The 17380-nt window shown below is 42.6% G+C and overlaps 1 protein-coding gene across 1 annotated transcript in view; it reads right to left on the reverse strand.

The window, feature by feature from the left end:
- Window positions 1–15368, reverse strand: part of TASOR (transcription activation suppressor) — a 165231-nt gene extending 149863 nt beyond the window's left edge. Inside the window, 3 exon segments of the mRNA XM_068253699.1 lie at window positions 1250–1345; window positions 1668–1810; window positions 14912–15368. Coding sequence (XP_068109800.1) covers window positions 1250–1345; window positions 1668–1810; window positions 14912–15161 — 489 coding nt within the window. The 5' untranslated portion in view covers window positions 15162–15368.
- Window positions 15369–17380: the final 2012 nt, after the last annotated feature.

Genomic DNA, 17380 nt, shown 5'->3' on the forward strand with positions numbered 1-17380 from the left:
TCCTATTAGATATCCTAAAACGCACTGCCTCTAGGTATGTTTATTGTATATGACTCCACCTCTTGTTTCCCCCCCTATTCCTTTAGATTATAAGCTCACAAGGACAGGAGCTCTCTCCCCCTTGTGTCTTGGAATGAATTATACATTTTATTCATCATGTTACTTTTGCCATGGTCATTACCAATTCTGTATTTTGTATCGATTCTGTATTTTGTCACCAATTATGTATTTTGTATATTGGGGTTTTCTACTTGTCTGTATTACGTACCCCAGGTGTGTTTCTGTGTATAGCACCACATAATATGATGTTGCTTTATCAATGATGATGATAATTTTTTTTAAGCAAAGTTTAAGTTTGAATTTATACTTTCTGGTTACTACTAATGCATTGTAACAGATCATGGACCTAGCAGAAACAGTGCACTTAATTTGAATGACTGACTATCTTATTGGAGTACTATTCTTGGCCCAGTCAGCTGATAGACCTAGCCAAGAGGGATGTTTGTCAAATCAGTCACATAGTACGCATTGTAAAGTATAGCAGAGCTCGGATTTAAAACCGCACAGATCAATAATTTATGAATATACCTTTACCAACTCTGTACAATGAAAAAGTACATGCAATCACACTTTAGAACCAATAGTTGAGGATACATTTTAAGAGCAATTGTTAGAAAGTCAAGAATGCTTCTGTTCCACTACAGAGCCCCTTTTCAAGGATACCGGCTCAAAAAGGTTAGCATAGAAAGAAAAAAAAAAATGAAGACACCATTCTAGAAGCTAGACTAAATATAGCTTAAATCTACCAACTGCCAACACTGGCATACAGATTACAGCCACAATAAATTTTCAGAATGGCCAGGTACGAACAATAAAAATATATATTTACACCTCTGTGACAATATCAACCCCATTATCTTGTTTTCAAAGATTTGTCATGGGGGGACCAAACAAATAGGGCAGACCAGGATTTTAGAAAGAAAAATCTACAGAAAAAAAATCAAGTGAAATAAATCACAAGCCACTTACAATCATTCCATTATATACAAAACTCCCACACAAAAAAAATAGGTACGGAAAAAAAACATTCCGGCACACTTGGAAAACCTACCACTATCGCCCCAAAAGATTCAAAATGATCAAGGCACTGCCTATGAGCAAATATGTCTCGGTAAGATTTGTGTCATCCATTATGTATGAGCAAAGCACTCCTTCCTGGATAGAGGAATCAACTTCATGCTCATCTTACCTGACTTTCATCCTCAACCAAAAGAAAAGCATGAGATTCAGCAAGTTCTTTATCTGTCCGACCTTCAGATTTTAACTGTCTTCTTTTTTCCGTAAACTACACAGAGAAAAACAAAATATATTGTAGAATCAGGAATGGAGCGGGGAAAAAACAAAACAAAAACATTCACAGTGGCGAGTAGTAAGCAAAGTCACCACTGTATATCAAAATCACTTAAAAATGTATCACAAAACAAGCATGCCACAAAATTTGGCATCAAAAATTAAACTAGATTATCAAATCAACTGTAGCCAATAGCTCTGGTTTTGACAGAATTTGTCAAAAACTGGTGCTTGCAAGAGATTGTTAATAAGAATTCAAAGGGAATGAACCAAGTCAAGCATTTGATAGACCCTACAGACCAAAGAAGTTCACTGACCTCTTTTTCCAAGAACTCATTATGAACCAGTCGGGCAGATTGAAAAGTAAAATGTATCTTAGAATTTGCCTCCAAGAATGACGCATGTAGAATTCTCAAAATCTCCTCAAATTCCCGAGAGTCGGAACTAATTGGTTGAAGTGCTAAAAAATGAACAAAAACAAAAGTTACGATTATTGTATGTGTAAAACGCGCAATTTTATGAAATAATTCAGAACACACAAGAAGTACACAAAACATCCAATATTTTATTCAATTTTTCAAAATATTTATTTTTAGTTGAAAGGATTTACACCTTACATTAGCATCAGTAAATTTTTACAAAATAAAATTTTCACATTTTAATAGGAGAAACATTTTAACAATATATATGCTAACCACCTCCTGTTGAGCCAGCATACCTTAGGTACAAAAGAAATATGAAGACCAAAAAAAAAAAATGAAACAAAGTGATGAAATTACTGCTATGTGGATTGGCCATATGTATGTAGAATATACAATATATAATATGTATATACACATAAACACATTTTTACATACATGGCTAGCAGAGGAAGTGAAGACCCCCTCCGAACATATGTATGAAGTAGGGAAAACACTTTTCATTACAAGGAAAGAAATATTTAAGCAACCTAAGAAACAGAAAAGTACAATTTAGCCATTATATATTGCATTAAAAGTTATTTATAAAAAAAAAAAAAAGCTGACTGACCTATTGTGAGCAGTTTTTCATTATAACAAATCACACTTAGGGGACGATCGAAATATACAACATTAGGGTTGATTCATAAAGCATTACCGCATTCAGTAATGCAGAAAACAGCTGATTTTACTGAGCACTTAGCAAAATGTCAATTCATAAAAGCTGTTACCGCATGAAAAGCTGACATTACCAAGCAGTGAGGTAAATAACCGACGTGTGCAGTAAATACCTCAACACGTCAGTAAATGTCAATTCATAAAGCCTACAACATGCGGTACAGGCACAAAATACCGTCTGCTTTGACGTGGTGAAAAGAGTGCAGAGACTGTGTGAGGAGATTGCACTGGGAGCCGTGACTCACAAGCAGAGGCAGCTGTGACAGGAGCAGGGCGATAAAAACAGCCCCTGTTCTCCTGCAAGTCTGAATGATGAAATCTGATAGGACCTGCTTCGCCGGTGGGACAAGCTTTTAAACCCCCCGGGCAGCAGTAGAGCAAGTAGGAAACAAAACAGGCTTCCCCTGAAAATCGTAGGCTATGTGGCGGTTTAACCTTTTGAACCTATTTTGAAGATGTGTAGGAGCTAGTGGGGAAAATAACCTAAGTATGGCATGTGTAAAGTTTCTTGAAGTTCTTCTAAGCTGTGGCAATTAAACAGAATGGTAAGACAGACATAGGCCCAGTGCACATCAAAACCGCTAGCAGATACTCAAAACGCTAGAGGTTTTTGGAGCAGATTTCAGAGCGATTCTAGGCATGTTTAGAGACTTTCTAAACATGCCAAGCGTTTGTGAGCGTTTTTGTGTAGCAGATTACAAATATTGTTACAGTAAAAGCTGTTACTAAACAGCTTCTGTAACAAAAACACCTGGAAAACCGATCTGATCTAGCGTTTTCCAGAGTGGTTTGAACTTTTCCTATACTTCAAATTGAGGCAGAAACGCTTCAGCAAACCGCAAAAGTGCTGCAGGACCCACGTTTGCTAAAAAACCGCCGGTGTGTACCAGCCCATTGAAATACATTAGCCAAGCGTTTTTCATGGCAGAAGCGGTTTGCGGATCACTTTAAAAACCGCTCAGTGTGTACCAGGCCTAAGACAGATTCAGAGCAAGCAGAGGCAGTATAACAAAACATGTACATCTAAAGGGATGTCTTCTCTTCTATTGTAATGCCCTTACTGCACGGAACAGCTTGTACAGGTTTTTGTCAATGGGCTTCGTTAATTCACCAAACTTTTACCGCACCTGTGAAAATTTTTATGAATTAGCACACAAAAGTCTAAAATACCGAATGCGGTATTTTCCTGATTTTTTTTCCCACACAGCCTTTTATGAATCAACCCCATTGTGTTACATAACCAAGAACATATTTTAATACTATTAAATTCATGGTGCTATACTTGGATGCTTAAAATCACAACATCTGTTGCCAACAGGTTGTTTCTCAAAGGCAATGCACATGGTGGTTAACCACTTATTTTTCCTGAACATGTCTTAGCATACGTAGAACAAGCTTTGAAGGCTCCCTGCACACTGCAAATCAGATTTGAGATTCAGATTTTCCAAATCCGATTCAGGTTTTCCCTGAATGCTATCAACAGAAAAAACGCACAAAAAAAAAAAAAACAGCAACATGCAGTAATCAGGTCCCATTCACACTTGCGGTTCGAGTTCGCAAGTGTCCGGGTCCCGCAAATAAACCGTACGGGTCTCTGCGGTGGCCACAAGTTGCGGATCCGGAATGTATCAGTTCCGGCTACAATAAAGTAGCCGGAACTAGATACATTGCAGTGCCAGAAAGGCACCGCAAGCATGGTGGATACCGGTGTGTAGTCCGGGCCCCCCCAAGTGGCATAGGACCGATGCTGGAAGCATCCGGTCCTATTGCCAGTGTGATGAGAAACATCCGTTTCTCATTGCACAGCATGGCGGCATGTTCGGGTCAGGATCCGGCCCGGGTGCGTGGGCCGGATGACCGGACCCAAAAATAGCGCATGTTGGAAAACTGTCCGGAGTCCGGATCTGATCCAGCTCCGTTCTGTACGGAACATACGCATGTGAACGTCCGCATAGACTTTGCATTGCTATGCGGAACGCACGGTCCGTTTGTACAGTATACGGTCCGGATCTGATCAGGCGAATCCGGACAGCGAACGCTAATGTGAACCGGGCCTTACGATTAAAAAAAACAAATCGGAATCGCATGTAGAAAACAAAAATAAAATTGGAATCGCATGCCGTGTGCAGGGAGCCTAAGTGTTTCTATAAAAAGGTAACTTCAATTATGTACATGCTAAGAATTTTGTGACTTTGGTTTTACGAAGTGATCATTTGTGAAAATAAAATATTACACTAGGTATACCCAGTAAGGTAATTCTGTATAAAGGTATGCAATGATAGGCTAACTGGCAAAAATGACCAAAACTGTAGCAGCCAACTACCATATTATATGACTTATTTGAAATGAAAACCCTTGCTGGTGGCTTCAGAGGAATATTACTTGACAATTTTGAAAAGGTCACCTAGGAGAAAACCAAGGAGAAAAAGTAAATTGCATAAGGGCCCAAGTTTTTAAACTTCTTAAAGAGACTCTGTAACATCAAAAAGATCCCCTGGGGGGTACTCACCTCGGGTGGGGGAAGCCTCCGGATCCTAATGAGGCTTCCCACGCCGTCCTCTGTCCCATGGGGGTCTCGCTGCAGCCCTCCGAACAGCCGCCGACAGACCCGACTGTCAGTTCAATATTTACCTTTGCAGGCTCCAGCGGGGGCGCTGTGGCTGCTCTCGGCTCCGAACTACACGGAAATACCCGATCTCAGTCGGGTCCGCTCTACTGCGCAGGCGCCCGAAACTTGCGCCTGCGCAGTAGAGCAGACCCGATGGCGATCGGGTATTTCCGTCTACTTTGGAGCCGACAGCCGTCAGAGCGCCTGCGCAGGAACCAGGAAGGTAAATATTGACGTCAGCCTTCTCGGAGGGCTGCAGCGAGACCCCTGAGGGACGGAGGACGGCGTGGGAAGCCTCATTAAGATCCGGAGGCTTCCCCCACCCGAGGTGAGTACACCCCAGGGGATCTTTTGACGTTACAGATCCTCTAAGATGGATCATTCAGCAAATGTCTAGCTTAATAACAGGCCCAAATGCTTGCCTATTTAAAATTTACAAAGTGAGTAGTGGAGCTCATTAACTACGTACTAAAAATAGTTAATGATATATTAACAGTTTCAGCAGACATGTAGACAACACAAGACAAGACAAGACAAATAACATTTATATTGCGCTTTTCTCCTTGCGGACTCAAAGCGCCAGAGCAGAGCAGCAGCCACTAGGGCGCGCTCTATTGGCAGTAGCAGTGTAAGGGAGACTTGCCAAAGGTCTCCTACTGAATTAGTGCTGGCTTACTGAACAGGCAGAGCCGAGATTCGAACCCAGGTCTCCTGTGTCAGAGGCAGAGCCCTTAACCATTACACCATCAGCCAAAAGTTAATTCAGCTTGAAACTAGTTCGGCTAGAGAAACACTGCAGAGCACTTTTCTGATCATTGTAAAAATAAAACTTAAAAAAAATCTCCCATTGACTGGGGGGGGGGGGGGTGAAATCGCGATCGATTGCAGCAATTTTTCCACAATTTTAATGCAAGTCGATGGCAGAATTTTTGGTTTTAATTGAAATCAACCTGAAAAGCGATCTGCGGTGTGTCTCACTGCTGATTGTGGTTTTCCCTTCTTCAAGCTGTATTCAATTTGCATGCAAGCAGGAACTATTAGCATTTAACTGACCATCTCTGTGCCTACCAGTTTAAAAATCCCTTTCCCTTAGCCACCCCCCCTTCCCCCCCCCCCCTTTGCAGTGGTTTATTTTCCCCAGGAACAGAAAAAAGAAAAATCTTTGGCAAACAGTATACTGATCTATTGTTTCTTACAATACTGCATGCGGGGGAGCAGAAGCCTGCATTTTCCATGTAAGCAGCTGCCAGAAAACACTGAAGTCCAACTTCCTGATACTGTGTCCCTGCTTTGTTTATATGCACTGCAATGGCTTTATATTCTATTAAGAGGTTGTTCAAAAGAGCCATGTGCTATATATGCTGTAAGTAGAGGGATGTTTTCCATCCATTACTCTCCAAGATTTTAGCCAATTCAGCATAGCAGAATGCAACTCACAACACTCATATTGTTACACTGTTCTATCATTTACAAAAAAAAAAAAAAAAAAAAAAAAGCTGGACTGTTACAGCCATAGCATTTTTTTAATCCATCAGTACAGCAAGACCTGGGACCATGATGCTATAAGGGGTTCCACGTTATGCTATGGATCAGAAAGGGCAATGGCTGTTGTGACACTTTCTTGCAGTATGGCCCAGATAACCTGTGCAACCAGAGTAACGCTACAGCCTCAGTTTCTCTTTTACCGTTAACCAACTATGTAGACGTAGAGCTCGAAGACTTCCCAGTCATCTCTCCATTCCATCATTACACTTCTGTCCCAAGTTGAATTTATGTGACCACAAGTCTCTGTGGCCTTATTTGGCAGGCTTCAGAATCACTTGCGTCCGAGTACTTTTGAAGATGGGTGCATCTGTGTTGCACATGCATGAGCCTGGACTTGTGCATGCACAGGATGGATGCACTCATCTTCTGAAGTACTCAGTGACGCAACTACAGGTAGTCCCCGGGTAACAAACGAGATAGGGACTGTAGGTTAGTTCTTAACCTGAATCTAGTCTTAAGTCGGAACATTGTGCCATCTCTGTCCCCTGTACCTCCTCTGTGCCTCCAGTGTCCCCCTGAGTCACTTCAGCACCCTGTACCTGCTTATACAAGTTTAAAAGACATTTTCTTTGAATTTTTTGAAATAGGATTTTCTCAATGTTAAAAAAAAGAAAACATTTTTTGACTTGTTCCCATGGAAACACAGAATCCATGCAGTTTCGTATCGAGGGGTCGTTCGTAAGGCAAGTCGTGGACTACCTATACTTCCAAAAGCTGCACGTGGAGGGCTGCAGAGGTATTCAAATCTTTTTTTACCCCACTTCAGGTTAACTTTGAGAATATACATGCAGTTACAGTTGCCCACAGGGGTAAGAACTCGATCACTCAAGAGAGGATTTGGAGCAGAGTGCTGTACAGACATTACTAATTACAGGCAAGCAATGTGGTCTGTTGATATGGAAGTAGGCGATGGTGCTGCGTACAACAGACCGATTTCCTGTGGGAGGAGTAAGGTGCAGAACAATGCGCTCAACGATCTGCACTTCGGATCCTTCATCGAGGCAAGAGGACCACTATACACATGATAGATTCTCAGAGGAAATAGCCCCGTCAGCCTACAACCATCTACCATGTGCATGAGGCTTTAGTCTCCAATTTCCTATTAAGCTTTTAAGGTGCTCAGAAACACAATTTTCCAATCCAATTTCCTGCAGATTCACTGAACTTTACAAAAAAAATTGATTCCCATGTGATCAATTTTTTTTTGGTATCAAAATTCGATCAGAAGCAAAGATCAGGATGGAAAATGCAAGTCGATTGGGGTGAGACAAGAGCAGCATTACATTGATGGCTCATAGTGCTGCATTGCATCAAACAGTTCAATGCTACAGTTTGATCAGTTTTCTATAGATTATAGAGTTGATGTGCTGTGTGAGGTCGTAATCAATTCCTTCTAAATCGATTAATTCAGAAAGGAAGAGATTGTTTTGTAACATTTATTGTATCCAAATTATCCCTGCTTTCCAACAAGTTTTCTTAATTGTACTATCACTACCTCCCCATTGCAACACTATAGGTCAGATCACCTACCCCTACTAAAAACTATTACCTAACCTGGGATCCTGCTCACTCTCCTCTCCGTTTGAGACAGCACTGCCACTCACTACTGTAAATGCTGCATGTAAGCAAGGGTCAAGCCAGAAGCAGGGAGAACATGCTGGGCTGATCAGGTATTCGATGAAAAAAAAAAAAAAAAAAAAGCAGCGTTTTTCAAGAACGCAGAAAAATACAAACTGATGAAGAACACAACTTATGCTATTAAAAGGATGTGTTCACAATTGGAACTAACGCAAATGACAAGTCCCAACCTGCAGCACTCTCCTGCAACTGTATCACAAACACATCACGGATCGGACGCAATGGAAGCCTATGGAAACGGAACCGAAGACGAATAAAAGTTTTATACATGCCTTGGGCTTCCTCCATCCCCCTCCATGCAGATCGCTCCCATGCTGGTGTCTAAATCCTCCTAGATGGTCTGATATCGGCCACATTCACTGTGGCCAAACGGGCGTAATGCGCATGCAAGGCCTGACTGCGCTCCCCGCGGGTTCTGCACCTGTGCAGTACTACAAAGCAGGCACAGACCGTTCCAAGCCACGGGAGTGTACTTGGTGGCACTGCTCTGACTGGCCGTGTGAAGAGGGCTGAGGGGATTTAGATGTAGGAGGATTTAGATGCCGGCGTGGAAGCGATCTACTCAGAGGGGGCTGGAGGAAGCCCAAGGTATGTATAAAACATTTAGTCCCCTTCGTCTCTGGTATATCACTGCATACAGGATCTTAAGCCTCTCCTCCAAAAATACCTCCCAAATTCTGTTTGATCTTCTCCAACTTTTGAAAAGATTGAAAGGAGACTACACATTTTATCAAGCCATCTAGGCAACTTTATCCAGGTGCTGACCCACAGGTGCTTTATAAACTAGGCAGAATGTCAATTTCATCTTCTATAAAGAGCGAAGCCCTTAATCTCCATACACACTTTAGATTTTCCTTGGCTAAAACGTTTACTCCAGCTGGAAAGCTAGTGTATACAGGTGTCTGACACCACTGGTCACTACAGGGATATGTCGAGGGTGTTTCATACTGCTAGAATGTCCTTCATTTCTGCAGGTACTGCAAAAAAAAAAAAAAAAAAAAAAAGTGCTCCCGCCTGCAAGGTGCCAATCCAGCGTGTCCCCATCCCCTAAAAGTGCGCACACTGCCTTACTAATAGCATTGCAGCTCGTCAGTCTCGCACTCCTTACTAAAATACTGTTCAAAACAATCCATAACGATAGGTTGGGATAATTACTAGCTTTAGACTTAACTATAACTTGGCATCATTATACAGAATGGCCTCAATTCATAAAGCATTCCCGCATGCGGAAATGCTGAAAACAGCTGACTTTACCGAGCACTTAGCAAAATGTGTATTCATAAAGGCTGTTTCCGCATGAAAAGCAGACATTCCTGAGCAGAGCGATAAATCACTGCCTTGTGCGATGATTATCGTAACAAAATTTCAATTCATAAAAATTAGAGCAAGCGGTATGCGGACGGGGATTACCGCTACCTCGGATGTGGCGAGAAGCGTGCAGAATAAATTGCAGTGAATGGGACAGACCTCCCAAGCAGCAGCAGAGAGAGCAGCACACTGAGGAACTCAGCCAGCTTCTGTATTTCCGCAAGGCTCCCGACAGCCTACAGCGGGAAATCTCCGCTCTGCTATCGCAACTGGCAACATTTTATGAATGCCCACCCAGAAGTCTGAAATACCGAGCGCGGAGTTTTCCCGCACGGATTTACTTCACCGAAAACACTTATGAAATCGAGGCCATTGTGTGTGTCCAAAGATGTACACCTTTATAAAGCATTGAACTTAATGGACGCATGTCATTTAACCCAAATAACTATGTAATTATCAATTTGGAACAACGGCTTGGAAGATGTTCGCACTATACAAATCAATATTAGCTGCACAAATGGTACTTTATAATTCCTTTTTTTATATACCGCTTTTCTCCTGTCGGACTCAAAGCGCTTGCGAGGCAGCCACTAGAGCGCACTCAGTAGGCAGTAGCAGTGTTAGGGAGTCTTGCCCAAAGAACTCCTTACTGAATAGGTGCTGGCCTACTGAGTAGGAAGAGCCTAGATTTGAACCCAGGTCTCCTATGTCAGAGACAGAGCCCTTAACCATCACACTATCCAGCCAACATCCAGTATATAGATATTAAGGGCCTGGTCAGAAATCCTTTCAATACATTTCTATTACAGACTGACTACACTACAGTATGCAATCCTGCAGTATTAACAGCATGATAAAAGCCAAGCAGCAGACCCACCCACAAGCCTACTTTTAACCCAAAGTCTGTATCTTCAAAACCACTAACCAAATCTAAAGTTTGATTTTCGGATGCAAAAGTCTCTATACAACTATCGTTTAAGCACCCCGAGTAGTAAGTGGTTATATGGAATGTATTAATCCATAGGCCTGGGGATCACTAGAGTGCTTTTGGCAGTTTTAGAATTGCCAGCACATGCAAAAGCACTACGGCAATAATTAAAGGCACTTGTGGCGACTCCAGTCACACTGCAGCATTTTTGGAGCGAGCGTGCGTCAATACAAAGTATAGGTTTGTCACAAAATCGCTTTGCAATCACTATACAAACAGATTTGGCACTTGCTCTACCCAAACACCCTTGCAAAATTGCAATCACTAGAGAATTTGCTAGCATTAAATAAACCTGAGACGAATGGGAGAAAATCATTTTTACTTACCTGGGGGTTCCTCTAGCCCCCTGTAGTCCATCATCTCCCTTGATGTCTGTCCGGTCTGAACCGCTGTGCTGTTGTGAAGTCCGCAATCCAGCTGGGCTGAGGGCAACTGTGCATACACTATTTCCAAGCTATTCACCTCCATCGCAATCCTATGGCCAAGAGTGTTCTGTCCTTGAGCAGTTACCATCATAATGAACTGTGCATATACAGCAGAATGCTCCCAGCAATGGGAGCATGATCAAGGAGGCGTGTGGCTGGGACCGAGCCAAATCACGGAATATACGGAGGCTGACAGCAGCAAAAACAGAGGGGACCAGAAAGACATACTGACAAACTACATGGAGGTGGAAGAAGCCCAGGTAAGTAAAAATCCTTTCTTCCATTCATCTCAGGTATACAAATTCAAAGTTGCCACAAACTGTTCTGGAAAAAGTTGCAAAAAATGCTAGAAAAGCACTTAGTGATTGAGGCCATTTCTAGTGGGTCCCAGTCCTAAGAGTACAGAGACCTTATACCAATACATGACATCACTAATAATTGCAGGCCTAGCTTGTAAACACCTTGCAGAAAAACTTAAGTAAACCCAGGAGAATACATTTCTATAGCTCTGAATACAACTGCTTTTAAAAATACCTCACATCTCACAAAAGTAAAAAAAAAAAAATAAAGGTGTCTTGCTTAGAGCATAGTAGTGGATAGCGGATGGCAAGAATGCACAAGTAAAATAAAGTTTTACAGATGGACTACCATTTAAAACATTACTTATGAAAATGTGAAAGTAAAACATAGAACCTGTCTGCATGGCTTCCATGTATGAAGATTAAGCTTACAGATATATGAAGTTCTAACAAAGCCGCCTCGATTCATAAAGCATTACCTCATGTGGTAATGCTGAAAACAGCAGACTTTCCCAACCACTTGGAAATGTGTCAATTCATAAAGGCTGTTACCGCATGAAAAGCTGACATTACCGACCAGGGAGATAAATTACCGACTTGGCTGTAGTTACCTCCAACACGTCAGTAAATTGTCAGCAAGTGTCAATTCATAAAGCCAGCAACAAGCGGTAAGCCTGACGATAGTTACCGACATCTTTGGTGAGGCATTAACAAGTTACCGACACCTCTGATGAATGCAAAGTGCAGAGAGCCGAAGTCTGTTTGAGTCATCTGTGGAGAGAGCCGTCTGTGTGAGTCATTTGAGCAGGCAGGGAAAGTCTGTGTGAGTCATCTTTCTGAGTCATTTGTGCAGGGCAAAAGAGAATCGCCACACTGCTCTACTCTACCGCTCAATGGGCTGCAGTAATTTACCGACCTTCAAAGGCAGCTGGGGAAATCTTTATGAATTAGTACACAGACCGGGAGAATACCGAGTGCGGTATTTTCCTGACCAGATTTTTTTTTTCGCACTGCTTTTTATGAATTGAGGCCAAGGGCTCGTCTAAGGAAAAATGTGACAAAACCAATCCCTTACAAGGGCCTAGAGGTTTTGATTGAAGTTACAAAGGAATTCTAAATAATATAAAAAACTTCAAATTCCTTGTAAATCAGACAGCAGCATTGATTTCTGAGGCAGAACTTGATTCCCAAAAGGATCGTGGAAGATGTATTAAGTTACACTAGGTTTTCTCAATTTACGGCTAATGACCTCTCACCGCACTGAAGGTACAATAATGAGATCTGTAATTAAGAGAAGAAATGATACGGTGGGGACACAAACATATGCACTGATACTAGCTCTCAAAAGGCTAATAGTGCTTATGCGGCTGTAAAAAGCTTTTAAGTCCATCTGCACAGATTTAAGTCAAATTCTCACAGTCAAGTATTGCTGTTTAGCAAAGATACTGAATTGGCACTTATAGAATTTTTTTTTTTTTTTTAAAGTAAACCCAAGGTGAAAAACTGATGAGAGAAACAATTGTATTTATCCTCCTAAAAATTACTTCAGAATCCCATGGTTATATTTTATATTTAAACATTTACAAAGTATGAATGTTTTACTGTCTCTAATCAGTGGCAGCCTATTAAGTGTCCCAGAGTTGGAAAAAGGTCAATAGTTCATGTAATTTTTTTATCTCACCCTGCCCCCAGGAGTTGTTTTCTTCCAGGAAAACTTTTATGGCTGTAATTTGCTTATCAGTGATTACTATATTCCTAAAAATGTACGGAAAAGACAGAAGCTGTCACTTCCATTCCTAGAAATTAACGCTTTCAGGCAGCAAAATAAAATCATCCTGGTTATTAGGGTTTGCATTGCACATGCATGTTTATCTCATGTCATATCTCGCCTCGGGTACACTTTAGGCAATCCTTAAGTCACTAGGTGTTGTCCCTGTTCTTGGTACCCCCCCCCCCCCCCCCCGCATTTAAAGTATTCAATATGCGTAGCAAATTGCGGAGGGACAGACCTGATCCTCCTTGCTAGCTCCCGCTCCTCCCTATGCCATTCATTGATCCACCCACTTCGTATCCTGAGCATGCAAGCCCAAACCACATATGCTCAGTAAAAAGCATAGCTTGAACACTGCATTAAAAGTATGAGCATTTAACTTCCGAGGGTGGAGAAATGACACTGCAGGTGAGGTGTCAGTAACATTTTGGTTTCAGCGACTAATTTTATAAACAAAGGTTAAACGTGCTCTCAGGATTACTTCAGAGTAGGTTTATAGCATGGCATGCATGAGAGTCAACTGAGGGCAGAGTTGCACCACTCTTTATAATAGATTACCTGCAGGGGCAGACCAGTCAAACTATTTGGCAAGTCTGTGGATCCACATTACACTTGTGGAAATCCAAAGCAACTTTTGAGTGGGATGGCAGTGTCAGCAAAGACAAAGCCCCAAAGTATAATTTTATTTTTTTCATCTCACAGATACCTTACTGCTTTCAAGTCTAAAATTTTAGCTGAGTACAAATAAACATCCTAATTGTTTTAGGTAAAAACAAGAATGCTAGCTATTAAATAGCCCCTATATAAAAGTTTAGCATATATTTATGACATTTTAAGCAAGTCTTAGTGAGTTTTTTTTATGGGGGGGGGGGGGGGGGGATAAAAAAGATGCCAGGTGTGAAATTATAATGGGGGGAGGGGACTAGAGCTATAAGGGCCCCTGTTACACTTAATGCTTTTTCCCTCCATAGCAGTGAGTGTGAAAAAGCTTTCAGTTCAAACACATATAGTGGGAACTGAGCCATATGGAAACATGGACATTACTTTGAAAATCCATTGTCTTTCAGTTATAACAGAGCATCTGATTACATATTAAAAAGGACCCTACCCTTAATACTTCCAATTCCTCTAAATCGAAAAAGGAGCACATTAACAACAAAACTGGGTTAAGAATATCTGAACGGAAAGAACAAACTGTACACTTCAGAAGTCACTGTCTAGCATCTGTAACTGCCTGAACCACAGAGGCAGTACAGTATCCACTTCAGGACTGGCATATTTGAGACTAGGCTTTGGTATGGCAGTATCCATCAATAAATAGGACTAAGCACAGTACTGAACAGCAATGCTAACAAGTCCTCAACATCTGAGAGCTTGTAAGGGAGAAAAAAAAAATTAAAATTAGTCTGATAAAGTATGTGGTTACAATGGTGCGCCAGACCTGGCTAGAAAAATAATTTTAATGCTAGGCTATACCAAGTTATCACAACAGCATGGTAAATGATGCCGTTCAAACAAGGGTCAGAGCTAGCTTTGCACACACAAAAAAAAAAATCCTGCCTGCTCACTAACTCATCCTCGGGGGCGGGGTCACTAAGCTCCAACTTGTAACTCTCTTGAACCACTAGCCTGTTGACTGGAGCTGGATTATCGCGTTAGGGTGATGTAATCACTAGCACCAGAGAAGCCTGTCCTGTATCTGAATGACGCTACAAGGCATGTTTGTTCCCTAGTGGTAGACCGTGTCCCTGCGGTGATGCAACCATTCTTTCCACGACCGCATGCAACAGAAGACCTCTCCTATAATTCACTGGAGCCTAAACACGAAGGAGCGGACTAGCACCTTTCTTTTCTCTGCTCTTTCTTGGTATCTGAAAACGCTTCCTGGGCGGCTCTTCTGTGAGGAGGACGCCCTTTCCAGGGTTCTCCGTCTTGTCGCTACTCGCATTGCTGCTGTGCCGCCGCCTGACTCTCTCCGCCTCCTCAGTCCGTTCGCCATTTTGTGCTGCAGCGCCAGGCGTCCTCGACTCTTCCACGGCTGCTCTCGGACTTCCAGCACCGTCCTTCCTTGCGCTGAGCTTCTGCTCCTCCATAGCTTCTGTGATTTGCTTCCTTGCTTCTCCCTCCTCGTAGCTGCTGGTGTTGTAGGACGGCGATCTCGTCTTTACCGTGCTTCGTTATGGGTCACGGCTGGTCAGTGCGCTGCAAGTTCTCGTTCGCGAAACCACGACATTCTCCCCTGCCTCTTCTCACGCCGCCATCTCGCAACTCCCTCCCGTCTCCCTCGCTCTGCCTTATTTCACTCCTTGCCCTCCCCGCACTGTTCACATGACGTCATGTAGGGGCAGTAACTCCAACACCCAGCCAATTCACGTTCTAGGCATGGCTGACCAATAGTTACTGCGAAGAGCCGAGCTACACCTTCTGAGAGGAGGGGGCCATTTTGTTGCTGGTTGCTTTGGTGGTGGGGATGAGAATAGGTTGCTACAGATGAGTTTATGAAAGCTTTGTCTAGAGATTAGAAGCAGACCGTCTCCAGAAAGCATTATGTACAGTATTGTCTTTCCCTGAGCTTCGAGTGGCGGCATGTTGTATGATCTATGTGTAAGCTGCTCCGCTAGCGTATAGCTGGCTAGCATGAGAGCGGATCACTTCAGATGCTGTGCTCGGGCGTTTGTGAAAAGCACGTAATTTTGATGCTAATATAGCTTACTGCTATTAAAGCACGACTCCAGTCACAGAGCCAAGCTTGCGATTTTAGAACGCTTAATTCAATGTCACCCTGACGGGGTTGTACAGTGACACGTGTTTACCGTATGAGATATGCTCAAGGAGAGCAGGCTGTGTTGTGCGTGCATTTGCTGTCGCATTATATTAGAAGAGATGTTTCAAATTTGACTTTTAAGGCAACCTGGAGTGAGAGGGATATGGAGGCTGCCATATTTATTTTTTTCTAAATGGACTCAGAGGCAAAGCTTCTCATCTATTTTTTTTATAGTGGGGGAGGGGGACAGATAAAAGGATTGAAGGAAACCGGAAGCCCAATATGGTGCAGTACCATAGGTCAGGTGAGTAATTACAGCAATATGTGTTGATTATACTCACAAACCTGGGTTGCAAAAGCAACCACTCTAATTCGCATGTAGGGAAGTACCGTCCCCACTCGGCCATGTGTCTGGGTATAGATGGTTGCTGCTACTACAAAAAGGTCCACCTTCCGAAGTGGTAACCCTTGACTCTGGGTGAGTAGGGATCAAAGGAAATTGGAGGCGCCCAAAATACTCATTACACGGTATCAGTCTAGATATCTTATGCTGTACAGGCTTTCTAGTACTCTCTTGTATATAAATATATATATAAAGAAATATATACTTCCTAGGACCATTTATATATATATATATATATATATATATATATATACACACACAAACAACAAACAAACACAGAACATTTATATTGCGCTTTTCTCCTGGCGGACTCAAAGCGCCAGAGCTGCAGCGACTAGGACGCGCTCTATAGGCAGTAGCAGTGTTAGGGAGACCTGCCCAAGGTCTCCTACTGAATAGGTGCTGGCTTACTGAACAGACAGAGCCGAGATTCGAACCCAGGTCTCCTGTGTCAGAGGCAAAGCCCTTAACCAGTACACTATCCAGCCTCCACACGAGAGTACCAGAAAGTGTGTACAGCATAAGATATCTAGGGCTTGATTCACAAAGCGGTGCTAACCTACTTAGCACGTCTAAATTCTTTAGACGCGCTAACCAGGGTGCTAAGTAGGTTAGCACTGGATTTCTCAATCAGATCGCGCGCAAAGTTTTACGCGCACAAAGTTTTACGTCCCAAAGGCTTTAATGGGCACTTCGCGCGGAGTGCCCTGTGCAGTACGCGCATAAAGTTTTGCGCACGTAAAGTTTTATGCGCGAAAAGCTTGTTTAGACGTGCTAAGGGGGTTTTCACAGGCGTGCTAACAGTTAGCACCGCTTTGTGAATCAAGCCCCTAGACTTATACCGTGAAACTAGTATTTTGGGCACCTCCAATTTCCTCTGATCATCTATTTTTTTACTCACCTGGGGCTTTTTTTGCCCCTAGCAGCAATATCAGTCCCTCCCTGCAGCTCTGGTCCACCCCCGTTTGCCCGTAATGACCCCATTAGTGGGGTCGGCACCACTGCGCCTGTGTCATCTGGCGCTTAGGGCTCTTTCACATTAGGGCAGATTTTCTGCGTTTCAACGCAAGGGCTAAAGTTTGCGTTACCCAAGGTAAAATGAAAGTCCATAGACTTTCATTTTAGCTTTCACATATAACGCAGCC

Source organism: Hyperolius riggenbachi, chromosome 9 (genome assembly GCF_040937935.1).
Source record: "Hyperolius riggenbachi isolate aHypRig1 chromosome 9, aHypRig1.pri, whole genome shotgun sequence".
NCBI lineage: Eukaryota > Metazoa > Chordata > Amphibia > Anura > Hyperoliidae > Hyperolius > Hyperolius riggenbachi.